The sequence below is a fragment of the Kryptolebias marmoratus genome, linkage group LG12 (genome assembly GCF_001649575.2).
Source record: "Kryptolebias marmoratus isolate JLee-2015 linkage group LG12, ASM164957v2, whole genome shotgun sequence".
NCBI classification, from domain to species: Eukaryota; Metazoa; Chordata; class Actinopteri; order Cyprinodontiformes; family Rivulidae; genus Kryptolebias; species Kryptolebias marmoratus.
In genome coordinates this window covers 8,397,894-8,424,362 of record NC_051441.1, presented here as the reverse complement: position 1 = coordinate 8,424,362, position 26,469 = coordinate 8,397,894, and the positions used below count along the sequence as shown (strand labels likewise).

General features: G+C 43.2%; 4 protein-coding genes across 8 annotated transcripts in view; 3 read left to right on the top strand and 1 right to left on the bottom strand.

The window, feature by feature from the left end:
- The first annotated feature begins 1,835 nt into the window (after nucleotides 1-1,835).
- On the top strand, nucleotides 1,836-4,394 carry dnajb1a (DnaJ heat shock protein family (Hsp40) member B1a). The gene is made up of 3 exons (XM_017425405.3): nucleotides 1,836-2,405; nucleotides 3,135-3,703; nucleotides 3,786-4,394. The coding sequence occupies exons 1-3, from the start codon at nucleotides 2,195-2,197 to the stop codon at nucleotides 4,014-4,016; spliced, it is 1,011 nt and encodes a 336-aa protein (XP_017280894.1). The 5' UTR covers nucleotides 1,836-2,194; the 3' UTR covers nucleotides 4,017-4,394.
- A 2,561-nt stretch (nucleotides 4,395-6,955) lies between these two features.
- gipc1 (GIPC PDZ domain containing family, member 1) lies at nucleotides 6,956-11,360 on the top strand. 5 transcript variants are annotated; one of them, XM_017425403.3, is made up of 8 exons: nucleotides 6,966-7,082; nucleotides 7,163-7,248; nucleotides 7,622-8,153; nucleotides 8,235-8,420; nucleotides 8,546-8,726; nucleotides 9,641-9,753; nucleotides 9,845-9,926; nucleotides 10,002-11,360. In XM_017425403.3, exons 3-8 carry the CDS (start codon nucleotides 7,854-7,856, stop codon nucleotides 10,151-10,153), a joined length of 1,014 nt encoding a protein of 337 aa, XP_017280892.1. In that variant the 5' UTR covers nucleotides 6,966-7,082; nucleotides 7,163-7,248; nucleotides 7,622-7,853; the 3' UTR covers nucleotides 10,154-11,360. The 5 variants fall into 5 exon arrangements, with proteins under 5 accessions (XP_017280891.1, XP_017280892.1, XP_017280893.1 ...); XM_017425404.3 differs by having other exon boundaries at nucleotides 6,982-7,082; nucleotides 7,166-7,248; XM_017425402.3 differs by lacking the exon at nucleotides 7,163-7,248 and having other exon boundaries at nucleotides 6,956-7,082.
- Nucleotides 11,361-11,692: 332 nt separating this feature from the next.
- On the top strand, nucleotides 11,693-16,218 carry trim35-12 (tripartite motif containing 35-12). The gene is made up of 6 exons (XM_017425293.3): nucleotides 11,693-12,577; nucleotides 12,684-12,779; nucleotides 14,107-14,337; nucleotides 14,412-14,434; nucleotides 14,520-14,638; nucleotides 14,784-16,218. Exons 1-6 carry the CDS (start codon nucleotides 12,032-12,034, stop codon nucleotides 15,341-15,343), a joined length of 1,575 nt encoding a protein of 524 aa, XP_017280782.1. The 5' UTR covers nucleotides 11,693-12,031; the 3' UTR covers nucleotides 15,344-16,218.
- A 2,400-nt stretch (nucleotides 16,219-18,618) lies between these two features.
- The window catches only part of LOC108241234 (potassium channel subfamily T member 2), a 39,803-nt gene continuing 31,952 nt past the window's right edge, over nucleotides 18,619-26,469 (bottom strand). Inside the window, exons 21-30 of the mRNA XM_017425248.3 lie at nucleotides 25,645-25,817; nucleotides 25,092-25,163; nucleotides 24,845-24,979; nucleotides 24,427-24,538; nucleotides 23,695-23,796; nucleotides 23,483-23,566; nucleotides 22,613-22,741; nucleotides 21,709-22,054; nucleotides 20,787-20,871; nucleotides 18,619-20,669 (exon numbers count right to left, since the gene is read on the bottom strand). Coding sequence (XP_017280737.1) covers nucleotides 20,552-20,669; nucleotides 20,787-20,871; nucleotides 21,709-22,054; nucleotides 22,613-22,741; nucleotides 23,483-23,566; nucleotides 23,695-23,796; nucleotides 24,427-24,538; nucleotides 24,845-24,979; nucleotides 25,092-25,163; nucleotides 25,645-25,817 — 1,356 coding nt within the window. The 3' untranslated portion in view covers nucleotides 18,619-20,551. The remainder of the gene's footprint in view (nucleotides 20,670-20,786; nucleotides 20,872-21,708; nucleotides 22,055-22,612; nucleotides 22,742-23,482; nucleotides 23,567-23,694; nucleotides 23,797-24,426; nucleotides 24,539-24,844; nucleotides 24,980-25,091; nucleotides 25,164-25,644; nucleotides 25,818-26,469) is intronic.

The following is a 26,469-nucleotide window of genomic DNA, read 5'->3' as shown; positions in this document are numbered from 1 at the left end:
TTTTTCTAAATTCACACTTAATTTTTCTAATGCAATTCCTAAAAATAGCAAACCTGATTAATTTGATGCAGACAATATCATAATACTAATTTAAATTTCAAAACAGTAACTTTTCTTTTAATTTGAAGTTGTACAATTTACTTGCAAGGAACCAAACTTGGTTCTAATCTTTTTAAAATGGTTATGATCAACAGCTCCCAGAAGTAGACTGTTTTGTTTTATTTTGTTGTCTTTTTATTTTATTTTTTTACATTTAATCAGGGGTGGAAATTAGCACCCACCACTGGCCAAATGCGGGTAAATATTTGAAGTGGCAGGTGAATTTGATCAACACACACGCCACTGTGGCGGGTTGGCAATTTAAACCATAGACATAATAGAAGAACAACGTACTTCGATTATGTCTATGATTTAAACAGAAAAGGTGTTATTTGTCCTCTTGACATATAGGGGGCATTAATGTGCTCGAGTTGCTGTTGTTACTTCGAGCCCCGTTCCCCCATCAGATACGGTTCCCCCTGCGTCTCCGTAAATAATGACTTATCTATTAACAGAATTGTTTAGAGGGGAAAATATTTCCCATTAAAACAACAAAAAACATAATTCTTTTAAAAATAAAATGTGCTAATAATATCATAATACAGAGGAATAAACACAGGTAAGGAGTTGTTGGTAAATTATTTTTGTCCTGTGTTTTAGAGGGGGAACCGATTATTTCAGACGGCTGAAATATTTGGTTCCCCACTGGTAACTTTTGCAGAAAAAGAACAAATGTCTCCAAATTCACATGACTTGTTGTCCATGATGAGAGGAATAAACACAGTTAAGGACATTTTGGTAAATTATTTTTGTCCCATGTAATAACATTCAACCCGAATGTTATTTAGATAACTTGTCTGAATTTTTTATGTACAGATATGCATCTTTTAATGAATTAAAATAAAATTAAAAAATAAGAAAAATCTAGTGATTGCCATGCAGTGTCCAGAAAGAGGTGTTGTTCAGCTTGTAGGGCAGCACAACTGCTTCCACCCACCTCCATCATCATCATCATATGAAATTACTTTTTGTCACAACAAAAAATAGTGGCTGGTAAAATATTTGAGTGGCCGGTAAAACATTTTTAAATTTTTAATTTCCACCCCTGCATTTAATACATTGTTTTTTAATAATTTACAGTCTAGTCCTTGCACTTAATCATTCTCAGCCTTTTATATAAGTGATCTAAAGGAAAAACAACAATAGAGCACGAGAATTATTGATCAAAACCACTTACAAAGGATTATTATCCAGAGATTTGGAAAAAGCAGACAACGTTCAAAGAAAACAAAATAAAAATCGGAATAGAGTAAACCTTAATAATAATAATAATAATAATAATAATAATAATAATAATAATAATAATAATAATAATAATAATAATCAGTCTTAAGACTTTTGCACAGTACTGTATTTATACTAAAAGAAGAAAGAATTGAAACCCCGACCTAACTTTTTTTTAAATTCCATATATAATGTTTTATGTTTTTTTGCCGTTTTCTTTAATTCATATATTCTTTCTAGTAATAAGGTGGTCATGCGTCATCTCTGTTTAACCTTGGTCTTCAGTGTACGACGCAGTGGAAATTGCTGGGAACATGGTTAAAAAGACCTCTGTGTCAGCATAAACACCGCTGGAAAATGTGTAGAGAAAAACATTTGTTTTTAAAATTACTTCAAGGTGGACATACAACGCTATTTTTATCCAGGGTGGTGAATATTCCTGCCATAGATGACCTCTTCCGCATATCTACCGTTGGGCAAACGAAAGCGGAAGTCGTTGGGAGGGAATCCTCTCGTCTCCGTGGTGACGACCTACATTTATCAGCTGCACGAGCTTCTTCCAGAAGTTTCCCTGCCCGGCTTCTTTCCAGCGCAGCTGCTACTCTCTCAGGCTCAAAACTGGGGACGCTTTGTTCTTTTGTTGATTTATTGAAAAAAAAAATCAATTTAAACTAAGTTATCTCTTCCTCTTTGCCTTCGTTTGGACTATAAAAGTTTATTCGCGGACTGTCACGAGGATTCAAACAGAAATCGTCCGCGGAGGTTGTGACGGGCAGCGGCGGCGGCGGAGCGGCGACACACACACCGGATATCTGCCCGGAAAAAGAGATGGTCTTATAACGAGCAGGAGCAGAGCTGACCGCTGTTTGTGATGGGTAAAGATTACTATAATGTGCTCGGCATATCCAAAGGTGCGTCCGAGGAGGAGATAAAAAAGGCGTACAGAAAGCAGGCTCTCCGCTTCCACCCGGACAAAAACAAGTCGCCCAAAGCCGAGGACAAATTCAAGGAGGTCGCTGAGGCTTATGATGTCCTCAGCGACGCCAAGAAAAGGGACATTTACGACCGATACGGAGAAGAAGGTACCTGAACTGCTCACACAACTTCCTTCTTTGTTTAGCTAGTTTGTCACTAAATGCAGGGATGTTGCAACATGTCGGTATCTTTTTCTGTCAAAATGTAATGAAAATATAACCATGATGTGATGATCTCCTGATCTGATGGTCAGATGTGATGGTCTGATGGTCAGATTGTCACACAGTCAGGTGATCCTACAACAGGTGAGGCTGCAGAATCTCCTGGAAACGACGAGCTTCTCTGCGTCTCTTCCAGATCATAATCGCGGTTTATAAAACATTTCTAATCCCACAGATTTGCCACCTGAGCTTTGATTGTTGAGCGGTGGCTCATGTAGACCGCAAAGCCTTCCTGCACAGCGGTTTAATCTGCTCCTGATGTGGTTGTGATGTTCAAAAAGTCTCAATCCACACCATGTTTATTTTTATTTTTGCTTCTAAACAAAACAGGAAGAGCTGTGGCAGACAGGCTGGAGGAGTGAAACTGCAGCTCTCTGCTAAATTAGTTTTCATTTTGTTACTTTTAAAAGACCTTCAGGAAACCAGGAGGATTTTTAGTATTTGAAGCAGGCTGGAAAAAAATGAGGGGTGGCTCAAGACTTTTGCACCGAACTGTAGCTTATATTCTGTTAAAATGCTAAAACGGTAAAATTCTGAAGCTTTCTGTTGATGAATAAGAGGTAATGGTCATCGTGGTTGCTTTCAGATCTGTGATGTTTGTGTCTGTTTCCTCAGGGTTAAAGGGTTCTGCTGACGGTGGAGGACACACCGCCGGGCCCAGTTTCAACTACACCTTCAGCGGAGACCCTCATGCCATATTCGCAGAGTTCTTCGGAGGCCGTAGTCCTTTCGGTCACTTCTTCCCAACAGACAGGGACGATTTAGATCCCAACGACCCGTTTGGTGCGTTTGGCATGGGCGGCATGGGCGGGTTTCACAGAGCCTTCAAACCCCACCCCGGCGGCCCTCACAGGCCACACGAGAGGAGGCAGGACCCCCCGGTGGTGCACGAGCTGAACGTGAGCCTCGAGGAGGTTTTCTCCGGCTGCACCAAAAAGATGAAGATTTCCCGCAAGAGACTGAACCCCGACGGCTGCACGGTGCGCAAGGAGGACAAGATTTTGACGGTGAACATCAAACGTGGCTGGAAGGAGGGCACGAAAATCACTTTTCCAAAGGAGGGCGATGAAACTCTCATCAACATTCCCGCCGATGTGGTGTTCGTGGTGAAAGACAAACCCCACCCCGTGTTCAGACGAGAGGGATCTGACATAGTTTATCCTGCAAAGATTTCCCTCAGAGAGGTGAGCGAGCACTCAGGTTCTGCTGCTTTAATGAGAACAAAATGATTTAATAAATTCACAGTCGTCTTCTCTCTTCTTCCAGGCGTTGTGTGGGTGCACAGTGAAAGCCCCCACTCTGGATGGCCGGACCATCACTGTCACCTCCAGAGACGTGGTCAAACCTGGGACGAAGAAGCGCATCATCGGAGAAGGCCTCCCTCTGTCCAAGTGTCCCGAGAAGAGGGGCGACATGATTTTGGACTTCAGCGTCAAATTCCCAGAAAAACTGGGTCAGAACACACGCGATGCGCTCGGGGAGATACTCCCAATGTGACTTGACGTTCAAACGCAGCGTCTGAGGAGTCCATGTTTCCCGGAGGCGCGGCGCGGCGCTTCGGTCTCTATGGCAAGGCGCCGACGTTACTCCGGCCGAGTCTCCAAACCGGATCAGCTCTGAGCGAAGGAGAGAGTCAGACCACAGAAACAAACGATGTTGTTTGTTTTGTTTTAGTTGTTTTTAAAAGGTTCATCAAACTGATCTGGTTGTAGAGCAGGAGGCGACCTGAAATGCCCGGCGCACCGATGTGTGCCTGGCTGCAGACGGTGGATCCTGAGCGTATCTGCACCAGAACTGACCTGCTTACAGATATCAGCGTTAAGCAGCCATTTTCTTATTTAGCAATGTAAATAAATTTAATTGACTCAAACGTCACCGCTCGTTTTTACTACTGCTGAGAAGCTCCACCTTAGCTCTCTGAGCAGGTGTGTGGATACCCAGTGATGATGAGGATGGGCTGAAGCTGCAGAACCCAAACGTGAACCGAGGAGGAGCAATGAGTCCCCGTCAGGTGAGGCGGGGTCCGATCTGGACGAGAAGTTAAGATTCGTCAAATACAGGAAACTCGGATGAATGAGATGTTTAAAAAGGCACGCGTTAAAACTGTTTATTTTTTTCAGAAATGAAACTTTTAGTTTTGTTGGGAACCTTTTTGTGCCACACAGTTGTCCCTGTGACATTAAACTACGTGCTTCCAAAAGAAGTCTCCTCGTGTAATTAATAACTTTTACACCCTGTTCAAATATAAAAGGTTTTATTTAAACATCATGCATGTGATACTTTGATTCCTCCTCTTTGTTTTTTTGGCCAAGTTGAACCAAAAGTCAGTGTTTTATTTTTTTGTAACTTATACAAATTTGGTAATCTATTAAATCTTATAAAGACTTCACTGTGTGCGGAAACAGACTTGTTTTAAAGGCCTTCAGCAGCTTTAGTTGTGTTTCTAGACGTCAGGACAGCTTTCATTCCAGGAGTTTCACAGTTTGTTGGGATACTAACAGTTTGTTGGACTGTTCCAGGTTGAAATGTGGTAATTATAAAAGTTATTTAATCAGGAAGTAGTTTCATTTTGAGTGACGACCTGCTGCTTCATCCTGAGATAAATAATCTCTTTAATTATGTGTATGCAAAAAGGCTGCTTACTTAGTTTCTCCTTTTTTAAAAGGAAACTTAATTATTTTGATGTACCTTCTGTTTTTTAATTTACCGTTTCCCATTGACCTAACCAACAATGCTGTTGAATTGTTGGATAATTTTTTGTGGTTTGCTCAGCTGGAATGATCTACATTTGCACATTAAATATATTTTAAAAAAACATTTCATGTCTGCGTCAGTATTAGTGTTTTCATTTTAAGACTTCCATTTTTTCTTTAGAAAATAGAATTAAGTCAATAGATTTTTGTTTTATAGACAAACGGTTGAAGTCTTGGCAGCAGTACCTAAACATTAAGTAGATGTCAATGTTATCAGTCTTATGTTTTGAACTTGTTAAAGAAGAAAAAGTTTTTAAAAAATGTGTCAACTATGTTTTTACCTTTATTTAGCCCTGAAAAGAGGCCCGCTGCAAGAAGGCAGTACAATTACAACCAAACTTAAGGCGAAAGCAAAGAATTAGACAAACATAAAACACAGCTGCATCAATAAAACTTAAAATAAATTAAACATCACAAGTCCTCAGCATCTGGTAAAGCTAATGTAAAACAAATATCTTACATGATTTTTGCTTTGACTTCAATCAAAGACAATCCTTTTTATTTAAGGGAAATAACACCAGTTGTAGAATATAAAGTTATGTATTTTTGTCCTACATTTAATCACAAACGTTACAGCATTTATCTAACTCATAGAACTTTATAACTTTGGGTCTCACAAGTTGTCACTATTGTGATTTTATTTTGAAGGAGCTAACCGGAAGTAACATGATGCTACTTTGACTTTCCAGCCGCATCGTTAAGTATCATAATACTAAACTATAAATACTTCAAAAAAAAAAGATTATCCAGTCGGGTCTACATCAGTTAATATTGTACAAAAATCGTTCATCACTAAAGCTGGTGTTTAACCAGAAGAAGTAAAATATCGAAGCGTTGTTGAACTTAATAGTTTTAATTCATCCTGCCCGCTAGGTGGCGGTGGAGAACTCTGATCACAAATACACAACAAACTAAAACCGCCTTTTAAGAAAGAAGTCACAGGAGGTGTTGTGATTTATATTTTATAATAATCATACAGAACAATAACAAAGACTAACAGTTTACTATTGAACAGTTAGCATGTAGTAATTGAGCCACAGAATTTACCCGGAAGTACTCAAATATTAGCTCGTCTGAATTGACGCTAGCAGTTTCTGTTATTGGCCGCTAGAGGGCAGTAAAACATGAAGAAACAAAAATTCCTGCTATTTTAAAAGGACTTGAGAAACCAACCTTTTATTATTTAGTTATAAGACAAGAAAACAAGACAAAAAAAAGGATTTTTACATAGCTACAAACAGCAACCATTACATGTGTTTTGGATTAAATTGGCCATAACAGTGTCAGTTCAAATAAGTTTATTTAATAAATAAAGAGAGCGTTGAGGTATGTCAAGCTGCTACAAACTTTTAGTTTTTTTTTAATAAAAGGAAAGACAAGCTTTGAACAGGGCGACATCTTTTCTGTGCAGGGACAAAGAATAAAAGTCATAAAGTTTTTATTTATTTCTTTCGCAGTAGACATTTGTGTTCAGGTTTGCGGCCACCTCAGGAGTGCAAAGAGAACTATCGAGAACCTATGGAGTTATCCATCCAAAACACGAAGAAAAGGGCCTTTTGTTATCATGGAAGCACGTTACTTCGAAACAAACAAACAACAAAGCAATAGCCAACCTGATTTAATAATGTGAATCGTTTATGATTCACATTTCTTCTCATTTTCACCTTCTTGAACCGCAGGCTACATTTGACAGTTCAGTCGCCGAAGTGGGTAATTTACGAGGGTACGCGAAGGCAGCATTGTTCCATCCTGTTTGGCCGCTCAAAGCTAAATCTGCAACGACATACCGACACACACTCACACACACGCTGTAAGTACCTACCAATCTAATCGGGTTAACTAAATGTGCCAGTGAAAAAGCGGGGTAATAAAAACACCAAACTTTATCAGCAGAGGGGACGTTTTTGTGCGACAGCTAACAGCGGAGCCGCTAGCTGAGCTAACACACAGGAAGAGCTGAAAGTGTCGCTCCGGGGGTAAGAATGAGCAGCCTGCCATGTTTTCTCCTTGATAAACATGTTGGACCGATCGTGCTAATTAACCCGAAGATTTCAGGACTGTAAACACACGACGACAGGGCCGCTGCTTCGTGTTAGCTGCTAACTTTAAAAGGTTGTCAGCGTTTGTTATGGAAGTGAAAACACAGCTAGCTGCTAATGTTGCCTCTGACTGATCAACTGATTGTCCGAGCTGTAATTTGTAGGTAGTTAATTAGTTTAATATGTTTAGAGAAATCTACCATGGTTTTATCAGCATGTTTGGTGTTTTCAAATAAAGCAGTTCAGGTTTGTTGTAGATCATTTTCCTTTAATTGTATGAAAATGATGAGTTCTGGTTTTTGTCTTCCAGATGAGCACTTTCCTCTTCAGGTTGCTGGACCGGGCAGATCCAGCGATGTGAGCTGCTCTGATGTGTGCACTCTTGAATCAATCCAGCGCCTGGCCGAGACAGCTTTTGAGCTGGTCCAAAGAACCGAGCCGTCACTGTGACATAAACGCTCCACAGATCTGCAGCTGATTCGGCTGATCAGGTTTATGTTGGTCTGGATTGTGGCATAACTCGACTCGAGCGGCGAACCACCATGCCACTGGGACTGGGAAGGAGGAAGAAGGCATCCCCTTTGGTTGAGAACGAGGAAGCGGAGCCCATTCGCGCGGGCCTCAATGTGCCAGGCATGGAAGGCCTGGATGGAGGAGTAGTCGGGCTCGGGGAAGCTGCCGCCTCGGAGGGCCTTCCTCCTCCCCCAAACAACATGAGACCTCGGCTCATCTTCCACACCCAGCTCGCTCACGGCAGCCCCACCGGCCGCATCGAGGGCTTCAGCAACGTGAGGGAACTTTATGCCAAGATCGGCGAAGCTTTTGGGATTCCATCGTCTGAGGTGAGGCCTTCCTTCTCTCAGGGATGGCGCCGTGAACATCAAAGTTTTCTGTACTTTAAAGCTGTTGTTTCCCCTCCACAGGTTATGTTTTGCACGCTGAACACTCACAAGGTGGACATGGACAAACTGCTGGGAGGTCAGATTGGGCTGGAGGACTTCATTTTTGCCCACATTAAAGGTCAGAAGAAAGAAATCGAGGTGTTCAAAGGAGAGGATGCTCTGGGGTTGACAATCACTGATAATGGAGCCGGCTATGCTTTCATCAAGGTGAGGAAAGAATCCAAAGCACTGATCCAAGCGTCTACAGGGAATGCCGTCACGCAGCACCGGCTGACTTGGATGAAAGGTTAAATGTATTCTGGATAAATGACACGGTTTCTGCTGCTTTTCAGAGAATCCGCGAGGGCAGCATCATCCACCAAATCCAGGTCATCAATGTGGGAGACATGATCGAGTCGATCAACGGCCATCGGCTCATCGGCTGTCGACACTATGAAGTTGCCAAAATGCTGAAGGAGCTTCCCAAAGGGAAAATGTTCACCATTAAGCTGGTGGAGCCCCTCAAAGCCTTTGGTAATTCAGCTTCATCCCCTTTAAGGTTTTCACTGCCGCCGTCTGTGGCTGATCTTCTCACGTCGGCTATGAAAACAGAAAAATGAGGCAAAGAGAGCTGAGTCACGGCTGAAATCTGCAGAAGAAGCTGAAACTAAGTTGTTAAAAGCTAAAAGAAGCAGAACAACAGCTTAACGCCAAAGTAGCAATGGTAGCTAAAACCTTAAAGTAGCAAAATGCTAAAAGAAGCAAAACAGCTAAACACCGAAATAATCAAAACACTTGCTAAAAGCTGAAAAAGCAAAAGGCTGACTAATAACTAATGTAGCAGACGGCTTGCTAAAAGTAACAGAATGATAACTAAAAGCAAAACACTAGCTTAAAGTAATAAAATGTGAGCTTAAAGGTTCAAAATGCTTGCTAAAAGTAACAATGCTGACTAAAAACTAAAAGTTACGAAAGGCTAATTAAGCTAAAAGTCTAAAGGTGCCATAAAAAGACAAAAACAGCAAATATCCTCAAGCAGATTAGAAAGAGAACAATGTTTCTGAAGGAATATTGGAGACATCAGTGTGTTTCTGTCGAGAAAATATTTGTAAGTGAAGTTAAATATTTTAACAAGTATAAAAGTTTCATAAACCAAAAGTCGCAGCAGTTATCTCCTGAATGAGCTGAACGTTTGGATATATGAACGGCTAAAATAGCATCAGTGTGAAAAATAAAAGCTTGATGATAATATTAGTTAATGCTGACTCAGCAATGAAACAACTGCTTAAAAAGTTTTCTGTGGGCCAAACTAAACGAATCTGCTGCCAAAGGAATAACAGCGTCTCAGAACAGATCGTCTCACAGCATTTCAGATGAAAAGCTTTACTTTTAGACCTTAAATTAGGCGTGGAACGTTTACACCAAACATGTTTGTCTGTTTTGTGTAGACATGATCAGTCAGAGGTCTGGAGGTTCCAGGTCGGCGTCCGGGGCTCAGCTGGGGACGGGCCGAGGGACCCTTCGCCTGCGCTCCAAAGGCCCTGCCACGGTGGAGGAGCTGGTGAGCGTCCTGCACACGCACGCCCGCGTTTTTAATCCGTGGCCCTGCCTGAGGAGTCACGTCGGGCTTTTGTTTCTTTTTGTTCCTCCAGCCGTCTGCGTTTGAGGAAAAAGCCATTGAGAAGGTGGACGACCTGCTGGAGAGCTACATGGGCATTCGAGACAGCGAACTCGGTGAGTTCTCAGCAGCTGTTGGTGTTCGTCTCTTTCGGGTTCGGGTTCATTGAGACGTCCTCTCTGTCTCCTCAGCGGCCACCATGGTGGAGCTGGGCAAAGACAAGAAGAACCCAGACGAGTTTGCCGAAGCTTTAGACGAGACCCTGGGAGATTTCGCCTTCCCCGACGAGTTTGTTTTTGACGTCTGGGGCGCCATCGGCGACGCCAAGGTTGGCCGGGTGTGAACTGATGGAAGGGATCGGTCTCTGTGGACGTCACCCCCGCAACATCCAACACGAGCAAACACAACAGTACCGTCACCAGTTTGTTTTTGTTCCACTCCGCACTCCTATTTTTGTTTTTGCATTCCTGCCCTTTGGGGAGGCAAAGTGGACGATCCTGTTACGTGAACAGAAAGGTGACTGCAATGACTTCCCAAGTGCTTTTATTTGTCTTCCAGCTTTCTTTTTTTTTTTTTTTTTTCTCCTTTCCTTTCTTTCTTTCCAGGAAAACACAAGCGCTCCGAGAACTCGCTTTGAGTCACACGAACCTGCATGTTACCGCTGGCAATTTCTGGCAGGGAACCAAGAACAGCACAAGTTTTCTGAAACGAAAAACAAATTAAGCGAAGTGTGTTGATGTTTTCGTGCCGCACCGCAGCGCTCTGTAAATCAGCGACCGGAGGTCAACGCGGGCTGAAGCTCAAACATGCATGTGCCGTCACTTTTTATCTCCTGCATCACTTCCACGTGACGTCGTTCGTCTTATTTTAGAAGTAAAAGTTTTTTTTTTTTTTTTTAGAGCAAAGGGGTTGTGGTAGAATCTGCACTACAGAGATGGGCGTTTGTTTACCGTTAACTCAGCCGTTACTGTGATGAAGTTAGCTGCAGTGTTAAAATAAAATCAGTGTTAACTTGCTGTTACTGAAGCGACGACGAGCAGCAGATTGCCTCTCTGGGGTTTGTGGACTGTGTTTATTTTATTTTTTTCTTTTAGAGCTATTTTTTTTATATAAAGGTGATGGATGGGAAGGATTCACTACAGAGGGCAGTATTAAAGGGGTTGTAACGGGTCGGAGGAGCTGGATTTTCTTACCTTTTACATTCCTTCCGTTTCGTCAGTTCTGTCGGTGAAGTGGACAAAACGACCTCCATCGTGTTTTTAGTCATTCGTGTTGATCGTAGAATGGAAACAAACAGGCTTTAACTACTTCGTTTAGGTGAACACACGTTTAAAAAAGAAAAAAAAAGAAGTATTTTTGTGTTAACCTTTTCCAAATGTATGAAGCTATTTTGTAGTTTTTGTCTCATTCCTCAGAGGTTAATGAATATCTTAATGGGTGATGTAATTAACTGAAGCTCAAACACTGTAACACTACGAAGAAAACATTATTTTGATGACTTTGTATGACACTGATGTCGATGTTTAAATATAACGCGATGATAACATTCACGGGGCAGTGGTTGTTTTCTTTTCTTCTCTCCTGAACTCCTGCAGATCGCACCGGTTTGTCTTTTTAAAAAGATGCTCGTTTGAGTCAGATTCTGGTTTTTAAAGCTGGATCCAGTCCCTCCAGAGGCTGGGACGATTTTTTCCAACGTTCACAGGATCTGTCCCTGGAGGTGTTTGTCTCTCTTCTCGCTCCTGTGTCCTCATGAAATATACACGGCTTTTAACTGGACAGTGAAATCCCTGTCAGTGGGGCTGTCAGGTGATGGAATCAGACCCAAACGGGTTCATTTGATAGCTCTGGGGTCACTTACAGGCCTCGGTCAGAAAGCTGGCAAACTGCAGGAGCTGTGACCCAGATTAGCATAAAACTCTTGTAGTTTTAGATTTAAACAGCAGTTCTGAGCTAAAATCCTTCACTTTTTTTCCCTGTGGATAGGAGAAATGTGTCGTGGGAGTGTCTTTTTTTCTTCACGGGACACATTGTTATTTGAGGGGTGGGGACATTTCCTTTATTTACTAGAAGTGAAGTAAACCAGTTCTGCAGGTCCTTGTTGATCTATAACCCAGGCTGCTTTAAAAATGTGCCCAGATTACTCTCTGGACTCATTCAGAGCTTCGTGCGTGAGAGAGAGCCACGGATCGGGCGCAGCTCCCCACCGCAGGAACCCATCATGGCTTTGCGACCCCGAGCTTCCTCTCAGCCAGGAAAGCTGTCCCTCTTTCACATCACCAAGTCCACCTCGTCCCTTCGCCCGCGGGCCGTGTCGTCGCGCTCGAGCTCCATGCTGGAGGACGAGCTGTCCTGCCCCGTGTGCTGCGAGATCTTCCGGGAGCCCGTGGTGCTGAAGTGCAGCCACAGCTTCTGCCGGGCCTGCCTGCAGCAGTTCTGGAACAAGAAGAAGGCCAGGCGTGAGTGCCCGATCTGCAGGAGGAAGTGCTCGCTGACCGAGCCCACAGTCAGCCTGGCCCTGAAGAACGTGGCCGACACCTTCCTGAGGGAGCAGGAGCGGAGGACGGCCGTGGCTGGGCTGGGGGCCAGGCCAGGCGGGGCAGGGGAGGAGGTGGGGGCGGCGGAGGAGAAGTGCGTCGCACACGGGGAAGTTCTCAAGCTCTTCTGCATGGATGACTTTGAAGTGATGTGCTGCGTGTGTCACACCTCCAAGAAGCACCATGGACATAAAGTGTGTCCGCTGGAAGAAGCGGTCCAGGATCTGAAGGTAATCCAGTCTTTATGATTTATTTATTATTGTGTTTTTAAAACGGTTGTAAAGGACCAACTAAGCGAGGACACCCTCTAATACTCTCTCTAACCTTCCTCCTCAGGCAGAGCTGAAGAAAGAGCTGGCTCCCCTGAAGAAGAACCTGCGTCGCCTGTATGAAGCCAAGCAGGAGTATGATGACACAACTGTGCACATCAAGGTATCAACAAACAGATCCACGAAACACCAGAGGACCTGCATTACAGCTGACGTAACGGTGTTAGGAGCTGAGCCACACGCTGGTGCCGCCCGGGGGAACAAATCCTGTCAGCTGATCAGTTTTAATGTTTAGAAATCTGATATGTATTCATTTTATATGTTTGTTTGAAGGAAATGTTTAGTTTTTGTTTGCACCCACAACCGTGTTATTGTATTCTGTTGTATTCATACACGAGTTTACTTTCAGGTTTGCCTTCCTGCTCACCGGGACAGAGCGGCCCAAAGTTCAGCCCTTCGGTCACTGAAAAACGCTGCACTAATCTGCTGCTGACTGGTGCCGCCTCCCTCATTCTTCTCTCACCAAAGAAAAGAGCCAGAGATATTTTATTACCTCCATGTGAGGCAGCAGGTCACCCTCATACCGGACTGAATAATCCACCTTTCTTTTTTTTTTGGCTGAAAAGCACAGGGTCGGACTTTGTTGATGAGGGGTTTTATTTGGTCACAGTACGGTTCAGGGGGACAAGGGCAGATTTAAGGTCGTAGTCTGATTGCATCCAAAGAACCACCTGGTCTGACTAAAGCCCATCTTGTTCCAAATCCTGTCTGTAAAATTAACGAACGTGTGTGAAACGGGGCGACGCAGGAGTTCTCGCAGTGAGAATCAGGCTCTCTGGTCATACAGGCAGCAAACAGCCTGTGGTGATGAACTCAGTGCCCGGAACACCTGAAGCATCCAATAGGGCATCCCTGGAGATACGGTCACATGATCTTCTGTAATGATCTAAACACAAACAGGCTGGTTGGGTAAACTCCACTTACCCTCTCCACTCTCTCTCAGTTAAAGAGCTGACTCAGCAGATCACAGCCAGGAGAAAAACTTTCCTTTTCTTCTCAAATGTAAAGTTCAGTCAAATATCCTCCCTGTAGTTACTGCTTCTTGCTTCTTGGAAATTGGTACTGCCAAAGCTGTTTGTAAATCCAGAGACACTGTCCCCAACGTCCACGCAAGCCTGGACACCTCGTCTCTTGATGGTCCAGGAAGGAACCGAAGTCATGCCACAATAAACCTGTAGTTCATTCACAGTGGAACACAAGAAACACGAAATGTTAAATCTAAGAAATTGTACCATTTTTTAGGAAAGAAAAAAGGTAATTTTGAATTTGCAAATCCTTGCTTTAAGTTTTTGTTCACATTTTTACCCAACATCCCAACGTTGTTGAGCCTGGATTCAGATGAAGGAGGGGCTGCAGATTATAGACAAGAAAACCTTTAATAACATGTAGTGTATTTCAGTGTTGATCTGTATTATTATCGTGTGTGTTAGAACCAGACGCAGGCCACGGAGGAGAAGATAAGGCAGGACTTTGAGCAGCTCCGGGAGTTTCTGGAGCGGGAGGAGGCGGAGCGCCTGGCCGCCCTGGAACAGGAGGATGTGGAGAAAAGGGAGCTGATGAAGAAGAAAACAGAGGGCATCACGAGAGACATCCTCATCTTCTCGCACGCCGTCATCGCCGTTGAGAATGAAATAGCATCCAGTGACTCTTTATTCCTCCGGGTGAGTGGTTTTACTTTTCTTCCTCGCGCCCAGATGGACAAACGACACGTTCTGATTCTCTGGTTTCCTTTCAGAACTATGCCAACACAAAGAAAAGGTAAGGTTTTTAACATTTTCTCCAGCTCAATGACACACCTTCTTCAGAGCTGACTGTTTCCTGTTTGTCATTCTGCATCACACAGAGCACAGCTGCCCCAGAAGGATCCAGAGAAGGTCTCAGGTGTTCTTATAAATGAGGCCAAGCATGTGAGTTCCCTCAAGTACCACGTGTGGGAGAAGATGGTGGAGCTGGTTCATTACAGTAAGCACTCGCTTGGCTCAGAATATTAGTGTGGAGTGTAGATTTTGAGGAAAGTTCGGTTGTTTTGGGACAAATAATCATTCATTTGAGCCTTTATTCAGCACTGAATTTAAAAAGAAATTTGTCTTCTTTTTTTCTTTTTTAGCACCTATAACCCTGGACCCCAACACTGCTTACTCCTGGCTCTCCCTCTGCCCGGATCTGACCCGTGTAGCCAACAGTGGATCCCTGCAGCAGCTGCCAGATAACCCTGAGCGTTTCGGTAACTTCGTGTTCGTGCTGGGGTCCGAGGGCTTCGCGTCGGGCCGCCACGCCTGGGAAGTGGAGGTGGGCGACAAGGTGGACTGGATGCTTGGCGTGGTCAAGGGCTCCATTGACAGGAAAGGCCGCGTCTCGGGCTGCCCGGAGGGCGGCTTCTGGATGATCTCGTACAACGAGGGCGAGTACTCGGCCATGACGAGGCCCAGCACCCCGCTGCGCTTGGAGGGGAAGCTGACTCGAGTCAGGGTGCAGCTTGACTACGAGTCCGGAGAGGTGTCCTTCTCCGACCCCGTGAACATGAAGCCCATCTACACCTTCACAGGCTTCTTCACGGAGAAGATGTACCCCTTCTTCTGCCCCGGAGCCAACATTAACGGGAGCAACCCCGAACCCCTTAAAATCTGCCCTGCCAAGGTGGCTGTGTGGAACAGCGCCAGCTGGTGATTTCAGGTCCCTTCACAGGAGGCATCGGTGCGTTTCGAGTTGTAAAAACAGTAGATGATGTCTGTGCATGTGTGTGTGTGTAAAATGAGCATGATACAAGCAGAGTAACTCCAGTACATTACAGTCTAGAAAGCAAAAAGTGTCCTGCTGAGCATCAGTCTCCCCCTGGTGGTGAAAACATAAAGTTACATCTCACACAAAGCAAAGTTCAATTTAATCTCGTTTCATCAAACTGAAGGCCGCTTTACTGACTTTATATTCTTATCTACAGAGGATGGTACAAACTTTACAGCACTTTGTTTGTTTGATTGTTAAATTCTTTAAATTTAAAATTGAGATTAGCAATCTCTTTTACAATAATATCCTGGCTAAGAAAGCAGATATAAACGAGCACATTTTTCATTTTAGATATTTTAGACAAAGACAACTTTTTATCCAGATGTTAGTCACCCACATCTCTCTTTCAACAACATTTGAAAAGCCAAAAGAAAAAAATGGTAGTTTTATTTCTTCTTTATGTTTAAAAATGTGAAGCAATCACTGAGGATACAAAAATACATCCCAGTCGTCACAATCTCCCATCCTGAGCAGCACGTTGGTGACAGTGGAAAGGAACAACTTTTTAACAGAAAGAAAGCTCCAGCAGAACCAGAACAAGAACCAGGCGCAGGATGGGCGGCCATCTGCCTCGACCAGCTGGGGTTTGAGAAGACTGGAAAGAGACGAGGGATTGGTCCAGGAAAAGTTTTTATGGGAAGAAAAACAAGTTAATGGCAGCAATAAGTGCATGTACAAACATGGAGACAGCAGCAGTCCAAGCCTGTAACAGCAAAACTAATTGATAGCTCAGGAAACCAAAGCCAACCCTAACTATAGGATTTATCAAAAAGGTAGTTTTAAAAGTAGACAGGGTGTCAGCCTCACAGACAGAAACTTGACGAAGGTTCCACAAGAGAGGAGCCTGAGAACTGAAAGCTCTCCCTCCTGTTCTACTCTGAGAAACTCAAGGAACCACAAGTTAATGGCTTGCACTTGTATAGCGCTTTATCTAGTTTAGTCCAAGGACCCCAAAGTGCTTCACGCTACCATCATTCACCCATTCACTGATGGCGGTAAGCTACATTGACTGACAGAAGTGAGGCTACCATCACACCAGCACCACCGAGCCCTCTGACCACCACCTGTAGGCAAGGTGGGTGAAGTGTCTTGCCCAAGGACACAACGGCTGAGACTGACGGAGCGGGGACTGAAACTGGCAACCCTCCGGTTACAAGATGAACCCTTACCTCCTGAGCCTCTGATGCCTGCAGTCTGAGAGTGAAGTACTCTGTTAGGAAAATATGGAACAAGAAGATCTTTAATATAAGCTGGAACTTGGATGTTGGTTTTTAGGTAATAAGTGCATGGACTGTTGTTTCTGCATCAGTTTGGGACAAGATGGTTCTGATTTTAGTGATATGTTAATTAAAGCGGTTCTGGTACCATTTGTAATGTAGGGCTTAAATGATGCATCCTGATCCAAAATAACACCAAGATTCGAACCTGAGGCCAAGTTAACGGCATCCAGAGGAGGTGAAAGGCTGCGAAGTTTGTTCCTAAGATGCTCAGGTCCAAAAACAACAACAACCACTTCTGAAGAGTCTCTTACACAAGCTCGTCATCGAAGTAAATAACAGAGTTCATCAGGCTTCATGGATAAATATAACTGAGTAACTTAAGTGTTTTTTTTCTATTTTTATCACTGAACAATAACCACATAAAAGTTTATTTCCTGTTGTCAGAAACCAAACTGTGATTCTGTAAACATCCCTCTGAAATGTGGAATCATTCATCATGGTGTTTAAAAAAAAAGCTTCTACACAAATAAACTATCTCCAAGAGCACACCCTGCCTTCCCTGCATTGTTTTATTCTGTTCTGTCTTTGGAGGAACTGCAAAGAGCGACAGAAAGTTTCTCACTAATCTCCTCCCCACCCGGGTTAGAAACGACCCAGAGACGAGGAGGAGGTCAGCCGTCTCTTACCTGAAAGGTAGAAATATCTCACAAACAAGACATCAGACTACGAAGAGGAGGAGGAGAACTTTTAACATACTTTTATTATTTTTACTAAAAGTTGTTGTAAAAGTTCAGTGTTTCCTGACCTCTAATGCCCGGCTCGGATGGTCAGGCTCAGCGCAGCTTTTATGATGTTTCCTGCAGGCCGTCAGAGCTGAAGTCCTGCTGGGCGCCTTCGACCAGAAACTCTGCATTAATAATCCTGTGGAGACTGCCGGTCTCCACGGGAGGGCCCGCCTGCTGGCTGCACAAATATACACTGTTGTCTGACAGAGAGAGGACAGAAACAGACATCAGGTGAGCTGGATGTGCTGCCATTCAGTGAAGGTTTGGGCCAAAACACATTCAGGACCTTTTTATGAAAGTTCTCAGTTCACATAACTAAAAAGGATTTATTCACTATTTAAGACAGTGGTCTCCAATCCTGGTCCTCGAGGGCCACTATCCTGCATGTTTTCCTTGTTTCTCTGCTCCAACACATCTGATTCAGTGGTTAAATCACCTCTTCATGTTCTGCAGAAGCCTGTTAATCACCCATTGATTCAAATCAGGTGTGTTGGAGCAGAGGAAGTAAAACATGCAGGATAGTGGCCCTCAAGGACCAGGATTGGAGACCCCTGAGCTAAACTTTGTTGTGGTTGCAGCTGAGAGTCATTCCCAACACAATCTCTGGGCACGATGTGTTATCAGCTTACAGGAGGTTGTGAGTGACATTATTATAAAAGGTTTGACCCAAAAAAACGGCAAAAACGTCTTCGTTTCTCAACTCAAGATGATTTCAGTCTAAATGTCTGAGTTCTTCCTTGAGAAGAAAACCATTTCTTGGATCAAATATATTTAGTTTCACACTTTGTTGGCTTCATACGGTTTGACTCTTGACCTCAGCCACTTCACATCAAGCATATGGGAGATAAGAGCACGACTAGGCCTTTAAAACAAAAAGATAAGTTCCCACGACGGCGGCGAAAAGCAAATCCGATTGAGGTTAAACACGTCAGAGAAAAGATCAGGAGTGTGATTTGTGTTTCCTTCTCTTTGAACCTCCTGGGCCAACGTTCCAAAGCAGGAATGACTCAGGAATGGGGCGGTTCTGTGGTTCCTGTATTAAGAAAACGATCTGGAAGTGTTGATCCAGAGTGATTTCACTCTCAGCTGCACGACTGACACCAAACAGTAACGAGGCGGAGACAAGCTCCATGAAGAGGTTTTAATATGTACATCTTTTCTCTCTTGTTCTCATGACAGTGAAGCTGTGGAACTACAGGGGTCGTGTTGGCAGCTTGAACTCCCGCCACATGGCTGTCTCATTTCAGTGTAAAATGACACATTCAGTTTACAGAAGCACACTGACAGTCTCCTTTTTGGAGTCACTTACAGATTCCAGGATCTACAAAATGAGATTGTGCAAAATAATCAGAATGGTTCCTTTTTTTTTTTACAGAAATAAGAGTTTTCAGACTGAAAACCATCTATGTTATTTATAAACTCTAAATTAGCAAACAAATACCTTCTTAAAATGGATATTTATAGCAATGTGCAATAAATACATTAAACTTGCAAAGCTTTATACTTCAGAATCTAACCTGAGAACTCGATAAACACCCAAACTTTCTCAACAATATTACTTTATGAGCTTTATAAAGAGGATATTTACCACAGAGTTGGTGTAATAAATGGAGTTATAATACAATATGTTCGGTTATTTTGTCCCCTCCTGCGTTTCTAACATACACGTCCGCAAAAGCAAGCTGATAACAGGACAGCTGGCAGAAGCAGAATGAGCAAGGCTTTAAGATGAAAAAAAACAAACAAAAATCAGGCAAACAATAGGTCAGGTCAGATTTGTTCATCAGAACTCACATAAGCAGAGATAAATGTCAAGCTTTAAACAGAATCGTGACCTGAATGCCCCGCGGAGACGATGTAAAGCTTAATCATGTCCAAAAACTGAAACTGGTCGGAAACTCTTTGGATTCTTCCGCTGCTGGTGAGCGTAAAATGATTGTGTGTCCAAAAAGGCTTTCTGAAAACTAGACAAAACAACAAAACAAAAAAAGGAAAAGCTCACAGGATGTGATGTCACTTCCAGTTCTGCCACAGAACACCGACGGTGACAAAACTCACCTGCGGCACAAGAAACAGAAACTAACGTCCCTCCTCTGGCCTTTGGCAGCCAGGTTCCTTTGGCAGTCCGAGTAAAGTTGGCAGTGTCTCGCTCTGACTCCACAACCACATGAACATATCCACACACACAACACACACACACACACAGTGGCATGCAAAAGTTTGACAACTTTTACTGCGAAGAGTTAGCAAAATATTTCATGACCCACTGGACAGATTTTAATGAAACTTTGGGAAAACAACCACTGGATTTACCTCTACGCCTGATTCACTTCACTTCCAATTCAAGATGACTGCTACAGCTAATCCAACACAAAAATGTCTGTAACTTGGTCAGATTTACAGATACTGAGCTGAAGTTGGTGTGGTAGCAGCAGACAGTCATCCTAAAGTCTCGCATCAGATTGTGCACAGCGTCTTTTGCATCGTAAGATTATTTTAGTTTAAAACTTTGTGGGCGATATGCATTCCTTCAAGGAATGTTTGGCCTTTAATTAGAGAAAAAGTTGAAGGAGTTATTAGGAATTGCCTGCCCTCATTCATCTGATCTCATGGATCTCAAGATGCTCAAACTTAAATAATAAAATTACACAAAATAAAAATATAAGACAAATGTCGGCTGCAGTAAAATGTTGAAAGGAATGCTAAATCTTTACCTTTAGGATAGTTTCTTCTTTCAGTAAGTAATCGTTTAGTGTTCCCGCTCAGACATTTGCACGCCACTGTTCATCCGCTCACTTTGCTGATACAGAACATGATGGAGAACATGCACAGAAACACAAATATACATACAGTTTTTAATTAAATGCACTTCTGTGTCCGCGACTTTCCACAAAAAATAGGAAGGTGCATAAATAAAACATTCAGTTTATAAAAAAGTCCATGCATTTCTGAAAACACGAGGGCTTTGTGCCATCTGGCTGTCTCCTTCTCTGTCTCCTCATTTTCTGAGTTTCTCTTCTCCCCCTGTGATTGTGTTGATCCTGTTTCCCGTCTCTCCAGCGGCGTTGTGATCTTTCCTTTGTCCCTCACAGGTGGGTGCTATCCTGCGTATCAAACCTGTGGCTCTCTGATAGTCCGGCGCTGCACTTCCTGCTGCTGCCCTGATTGGGCACCAAGGAGAGGGGGTCCGGTCTGATCAGGTACCTGCAGGTCGGGGGACAGTCAGGGGGGCGGGGGGCGACAGTCGGGATTGTGTTATAATTGTTGTTTTCACGCTGCGTTCGTTTTAGAGCTATCAGTTTCATATTGTTGCTCACTCACACAACGTCGTGCAGCTCCAGGCGGGTGTCTGGAGAGGGGTTGATGAGAATGTATGACAGTCTGTTGCCTTGGTCTGTCATCCCATCTGACACAGGAAGAAGAGAGGTTAGAGAGGCAGGAAATTTAAAAAAAAAAGGCTCAGGATGCAGACCAGACTGAGCTGCATCCGCCCAAACGACAAAAAGATTCATTTACCTGTAGATACAAGCCCATTTCTGAACAGTAGCTGGAACGTTGTGTAGAATGTAAATTAAACAGAACACAGTGGTTTGGACAATTTAATTGGAAAATTTAAACTTACAAATATTTAAGCTTAAAGATTGTACCAGTTTTAGGACAAAATAAGGTAATTTTATGTTAGCAGCACATCTGAAAAAGTGGGAACAGATTCATGTTTCTCTCTGAGAAGCATCTCCTGATCTTTCACCAACAGGACAGAAGTGATGGAGCAGTGCTTAGAGCTGTCTCCTCACAGCACGAAGGTTACAGGTTCACCCCCCGGCCTTTCTGGGTGGAGCTTACATGTTCTCCCTGTGCTCATGTGGGTTTTCTCTCGGTACTCCGGTTTCCTCCCACAGATGAAAGGCCCCAAGATGACGGGCATCCAGTTCTGACTTTCAGCCTCATTCTTTGAGCTCAGAGATTTCTCCAGATTCATGAAATATTTTAATGATATTATGAACTGTAGATGATGGGATATTCAGTCCACTGAGGGACATTATTCTGAAATTGTTTCATTATTTTTAGACAGTTTCTCTCAGAATCTCTGCCCATCTTAACCTCTAAGAGAATGGGACCATTTCTAATTTTAAACATTTAATTTGTTAACTATGTTCCACTGTATATAAAATATTCTGCATTCTGTTTTGATTTACACCTGACACATGAGTTCTTTTTTTATTGCTCAGCGCTGAAAACTTACTGAAGCCAGTTGGAGACAGGCCCAGATGCTTCAGCCTCGTTCGCACCAGTGCGTTCAGCTCCTGCCTTTCTGAGCGCCTGAACAGGTTCAGCCTCTGCTGGCTGATCCTCTCCGCCGCGCTGCCCGGACCACCTTTGGCCGCGTTGGAGCTCCGGCCCCCCTTCCTGCTCAGCCGCCGCGCCCACTGCATGCTCTTCCTCCTGAGCAGCGGGTGGTCCGAGGAGTGGGAGGAGGTGGAGACGGGCTCCGAGGAGGTGGAGTTACGGTGGGCTCCGGTGCGGGACAGGAGGGGCTCTCTGGACTCTCTGGTGTCCTCGTAGTCCTCGACTGTAATGGAAACCTGGGACTGAGACACACAGAGATACTTACTGTTACACCTTTCAAATATGTTTTTTTTTTCTTCTTTTCTCATGACCTTTTCCACATATTTTGAATCTATTTGGCTCCTCATTATCTGAATTAGTGAAATTATTACTGTGTAGTACACCTCGTTCCACTCTAATTGATTTGCTAACCTTTCCACCGGTCGAGGTTCCGCATCATATTGTTTAAAGCTCGTTATAAGTAAGCTGTCAGACTGGTAAAGTCTCAGAGGACTGTTTAACCCTCACATAAATTAGTAAATTAAAACATAACAAATCTGAATGAAGTGGATTTCTTTTATAATCTCTGATTGTTTTGGAGTAGCTTTTAAAACAGAAAAAAATTATTCTCTTTTTCACATAGTTTTCTGTCCTTCATTCAGTTATGGGTCGATGACCTCTGACCCCTAAATCCTGCAAGCTGCCATTTGATGATCACTGTCCTAAATGACTGGCGCTAAATGAGGTAACAGCAGGAAATGTTGCTTTAGATTTGTAGATTTTTAGCCATGTAACAGATAAGGTTAGGAAAAGCGTCTGACCTCTGACACCGGAAGCTTGTGAGCTTCCGTCCGGTAAACTCCGATGGGAATGTCTCCAGTGGAGGAGCAGAGTTTCTGGTAGAGCCGGCCGTAGGTTCGAATCCACAGGTCGTCTTCTGTAATCTTCATCTGGAAATCAAAACAAAACTGGAAAAATTTGCATTTTCGTTTTTGCAAAAATGCAGCAGGAACACTGAGCGCTGAAATCTGAAGAAGCTGAAAGTTAAAACAAGCTGAACGAAAGCTAAAACAATCAGCTGAACGAATCAGAATACAAGGTAAAATGAGCAGACCACAAGCTAAAGCTTAAATGAGAAAAAAACAGTAGCTAAAACCAACAAAACAGAAGCTAAAAGCTAAAACCAGGAAACCAGTGACAGGACTTTAGTTAAAAGCAAATCAGTAGGTAAAAGCTAAAATTTGCATAACCCTAGATAAAAGACAAAATGATCAAAATAGTATCTAAAAGCTACAAATAGCAAAATGATAGCTAAAAGCTAAAACAGCAGAACTAGTAAAACAGTAGGTAAAAGCATGAAAAAACAGTAACAGGAGTTTCTAGGTGGATGTTTTCTAAAGTAATTCACTTTCAAACAGCAGAATCTTTCTGAAGAACTTGAAGCAGTTTTTCTTCATTTCAGTGAGAAGCGAAATAGTTAAATACTTCATAAAGTAAAAAAGTTACAGAAACCAAAAGTCAAAGCTGTGATGTCCTGAATGAGCTGAATGCTTTGATTTATGAGTGTTTACATGGATAAAAGTATGCTGAAGTAGTTACAGTACAGCAAAAACCCAATAAAAATCAGCCTCTGAGGAGCCTCACGGTCTGTGTGTGTGTGTGTGTGTGTGTGTGTGTGTGTGTGTGCTTACGGCACAGAGGAAACCTGAGCCGGGCATGGAGTCCAAACCAAGCAGCAGCCTGGTGATGGAGATCATGTAGTCCTTCACGAATGACTGGCAGGAAACCACAACAAACAGATACAGATCATTAGTGGAATCTTGGCAAACAAAAGGGAGAAGAGTGCTTGTTATTCGGGGAGAGAGGGTGTGTGTGTGTGTGTGTGTGTGTGTGTTTGAGAAACCTGATAGAGGAGAGTGTCCAGCATGCTCACACTGAACACCTTCCCAGCAGCAAAAGGCAGGCGGAACATAAAGACCAGGTTGGACCCCTTCTCTCTTTCTTTCTGCAGATCAAACACACACGCAGCTTATTCCACATCACACCGGCTTTCGGAGGGGATCAGAGGAGTCAGTCATTTATTTAAACTGTTCTTGTATCGAGCTTCTCGCAGCCGAGGGCAACACAACACTCGAGAATTTACTACTGACAAGCTCTGACATTCAACCTCACGGCCAAATTAGTTTCTGCTGCAGCTGATCTGTATGCTGCGTGGAGAGAGAAAAAAAGCTTTAATGTCTTTACTCCTGTGAGACGGCACCGTTTGCATACCAGCCTGAAATCTGTTGAAATACGTGGCTAATTTATGCTTTGTTAATAATTGTCACTGATGCTCAGTGAAGGACTTAGCTGCAGCAGAGAACAACATCAACAACAACAAATGCTGAAAAAAAGGCAAGCAGTGAGGTTTCTGTGAATTTTAATTTGCTACATTTTTAAAGAAAAGGTTCATTATCATTTCATCGTTGCATAAAATTATAAAATCCATTGAAATTTTTAATAAACAGTCTTTTCTAATGCAGAGCAGTTTTTTTTTCTTCTTCTTCCTTCCTGTTTTATTGATATGATAATGAGGCTGAGGTGGAGGAAATGAGATGGAGAAGAGACAGCAGATGTTCTGAAGTTGGGACGTTACCTTTTCCAGTTTGGACAGAGCCAGGGAGTAGTGGTCCTTGACTTTGAACTGCATGAAACGCATGTTTGCAGGATGTGTGAGCTCCGTGATGATGCTGAGAGCTGGGAACAGTCTGGAAGGAAGAAGCACGGAGATCAAACCTCGGAAATAAGATCAAACGCCACGACGCGCTCAGCTCCTCCCACACCAAATATGAGGTCAATGGCTGTAAAACCGACTGACTTAAAGTAATCTTTGTGCTTTAAATCAGCTGGCTGCGGCAACCATCTTGAATTGAGTCGACCTTAAAAGCTAATCAGCTGTAGAGGGACATCAGACGATGGTTTGGTGACAGGCAGGCGCACAGACACACACAGGCAAAAACACAACTCCAGCGTTTACACTGTGGGACTGCAGAGCACATTCGGGCAAGGCGGACCTGAATAAAGTCTGGACGTTGACGATCGTTTTTGCGTCGGCCATGTAGTCCTCCTCCGCGATCATGGAGCTCTCTTTGTCAAACACCACCATGGTGTCGGCAAAGGTGATCCCACATCGCAGCAAACTGTCCAGACTTCGAAGAGAGGAAGACAGGAAGCAAATCAAGATTAGTGTTTTTAAATGTAATTAGGACAAAGAACATAGCAAACAGACAGACAGAGAGAGGGGTTTGAAGGTTTTCTTACTTTTCAATGGAGCCCACTGTGTAGAACACCATGGGGAACCAACAGATGGCTTCCAAAAAGTCTGCCTCAGGTCTGAACCAATCAGAAAACAAATAGAGCTCAGAATCACAACAAGAGAGATTTCTGCGTTCCACAGAGAAGAACTGCAGTTCCCACACTGACCGTCCAGCCTCCTTCAGGACTGAAATACTAAACAGGCAAAAGGCCTTCTGAGAAAGCTGAAAATAACAGCACTGAGTGACTCAGCATTTTATTGCCTTTTTATTGGATTCCACTCTCATTTGGCTCACTGCGTTTGTGTTCCAGCCACAAAAACACGACACAGCTCTGTGGAGTGCACTGCCCTGAAAGCATTCAACTTCTCACAAATCATCTTTACAGGGACTTTAAATAGCTCAGAGGTTCTCCGCCCTCTGTTGGCTGTTTTGGGATGAATCAACCTGGATTTTGCACCACAGCTGCCTCACAGCTACAGCGTTCCACCAGCAGGTGACCTGTTTCTGTCTGAAGCTGGATTTTTTTGTTTTTTATTTCAGAATAAAACCACGCTCACACGCTCTCCAGCAGCAGCACGATGGGTTTGAGCTCCTTCCTGGTTCTGTAGTAGGCCCGCAGAGGAACGATGAAGTTGTACAGGCCGTTTCCTGCGGCCTCCGCAGACACAATGATCAGTTTGTTTTTGAAGCTGTAGGAGCGAGCGTCCTCAAAGGGGATGTGGTGACAGGCCTGAGAGAGAAGGACGAGAGGAAACGGATTTGTTGCTTTGTATAACGAGGAGAATGACAGGAAGTGGACTTTCTGTGAAAATACAACCTGAATGCTGAGCGCTGGAGGAATTTGCTGAAGTTGTTAAAGCTAAAAGAGCAAAGTGACAGCTGAAAGCTACAAGAAGCAAAATGACAGCTAAAAGCCAAAATAGGAAAATGCTAGCAAAAAATTAGCTAAAAAGCAAAAATGTTCAAAAGGTAAAATTACCCAAAGGCTAGCTAAAGGCAGCAAACTGCTAACTAAAAAATAAAAGTAGAGAAAGGTTAGCTATAAGCTAAAAGTAGCAGGACATAAGCTAAAAGCTAAAAACAGCTTACTAAAGTAGCATTACATCACAAAAATAAAGCAAGTATTCTGTAGAAGATTTCAAAATGAACGGTGTTACTGAAGGAATTGAAAAGATCTAAAAGTGTTTTTATGGGAAAAAAATATTTGCAAATAAGTGTAAATAGTTTTGAAAATACAAGCATTACAAAATATAATGTTCATGACACCCCTCCTGAAGGAACTTAAGTTTTTTTTATTATAAAGGAATGACTAAAATAGCAAAAAGGATGCAGATGTAGTTAAATGGAAAAAGGTATGAAAACCTAAAAACAGGAAGATAAAT

Excerpts from the sequence above, each read along its gene's own strand:
- dnajb1a (XM_017425405.3), top strand. The coding sequence starts at position 2,195 with ATGGGTAAAGATTACTATAATGTGCTCGGCATATCCAAAGGTGCGTCC. Across the intron at positions 2,406-3,134 it reads CGACCGATACGGAGAAGAAG|GGTTAAAGGGTTCTGCTGAC; the intron begins GTACCTGAACTG and ends CTGTTTCCTCAG. Across the intron at positions 3,704-3,785 it reads CAAAGATTTCCCTCAGAGAG|GCGTTGTGTGGGTGCACAGT; the intron begins GTGAGCGAGCAC and ends CTCTTCTTCCAG.
- gipc1 (XM_017425402.3), top strand. The coding sequence starts at position 7,854 with ATGCCACTGGGACTGGGAAGGAGGAAGAAGGCATCCCCTTTGGTTGAG. Across the intron at positions 9,754-9,844 it reads CTGCCACGGTGGAGGAGCTG|CCGTCTGCGTTTGAGGAAAA; the intron begins GTGAGCGTCCTG and ends TTGTTCCTCCAG. Across the intron at positions 9,927-10,001 it reads CATTCGAGACAGCGAACTCG|CGGCCACCATGGTGGAGCTG; the intron begins GTGAGTTCTCAG and ends CTGTCTCCTCAG.
- trim35-12 (XM_017425293.3), top strand. The coding sequence starts at position 12,032 with ATGGCTTTGCGACCCCGAGCTTCCTCTCAGCCAGGAAAGCTGTCCCTC. Across the intron at positions 12,578-12,683 it reads AAGCGGTCCAGGATCTGAAG|GCAGAGCTGAAGAAAGAGCT; the intron begins GTAATCCAGTCT and ends CTTCCTCCTCAG. Across the intron at positions 12,780-14,106 it reads ACACAACTGTGCACATCAAG|AACCAGACGCAGGCCACGGA; the intron begins GTATCAACAAAC and ends CGTGTGTGTTAG.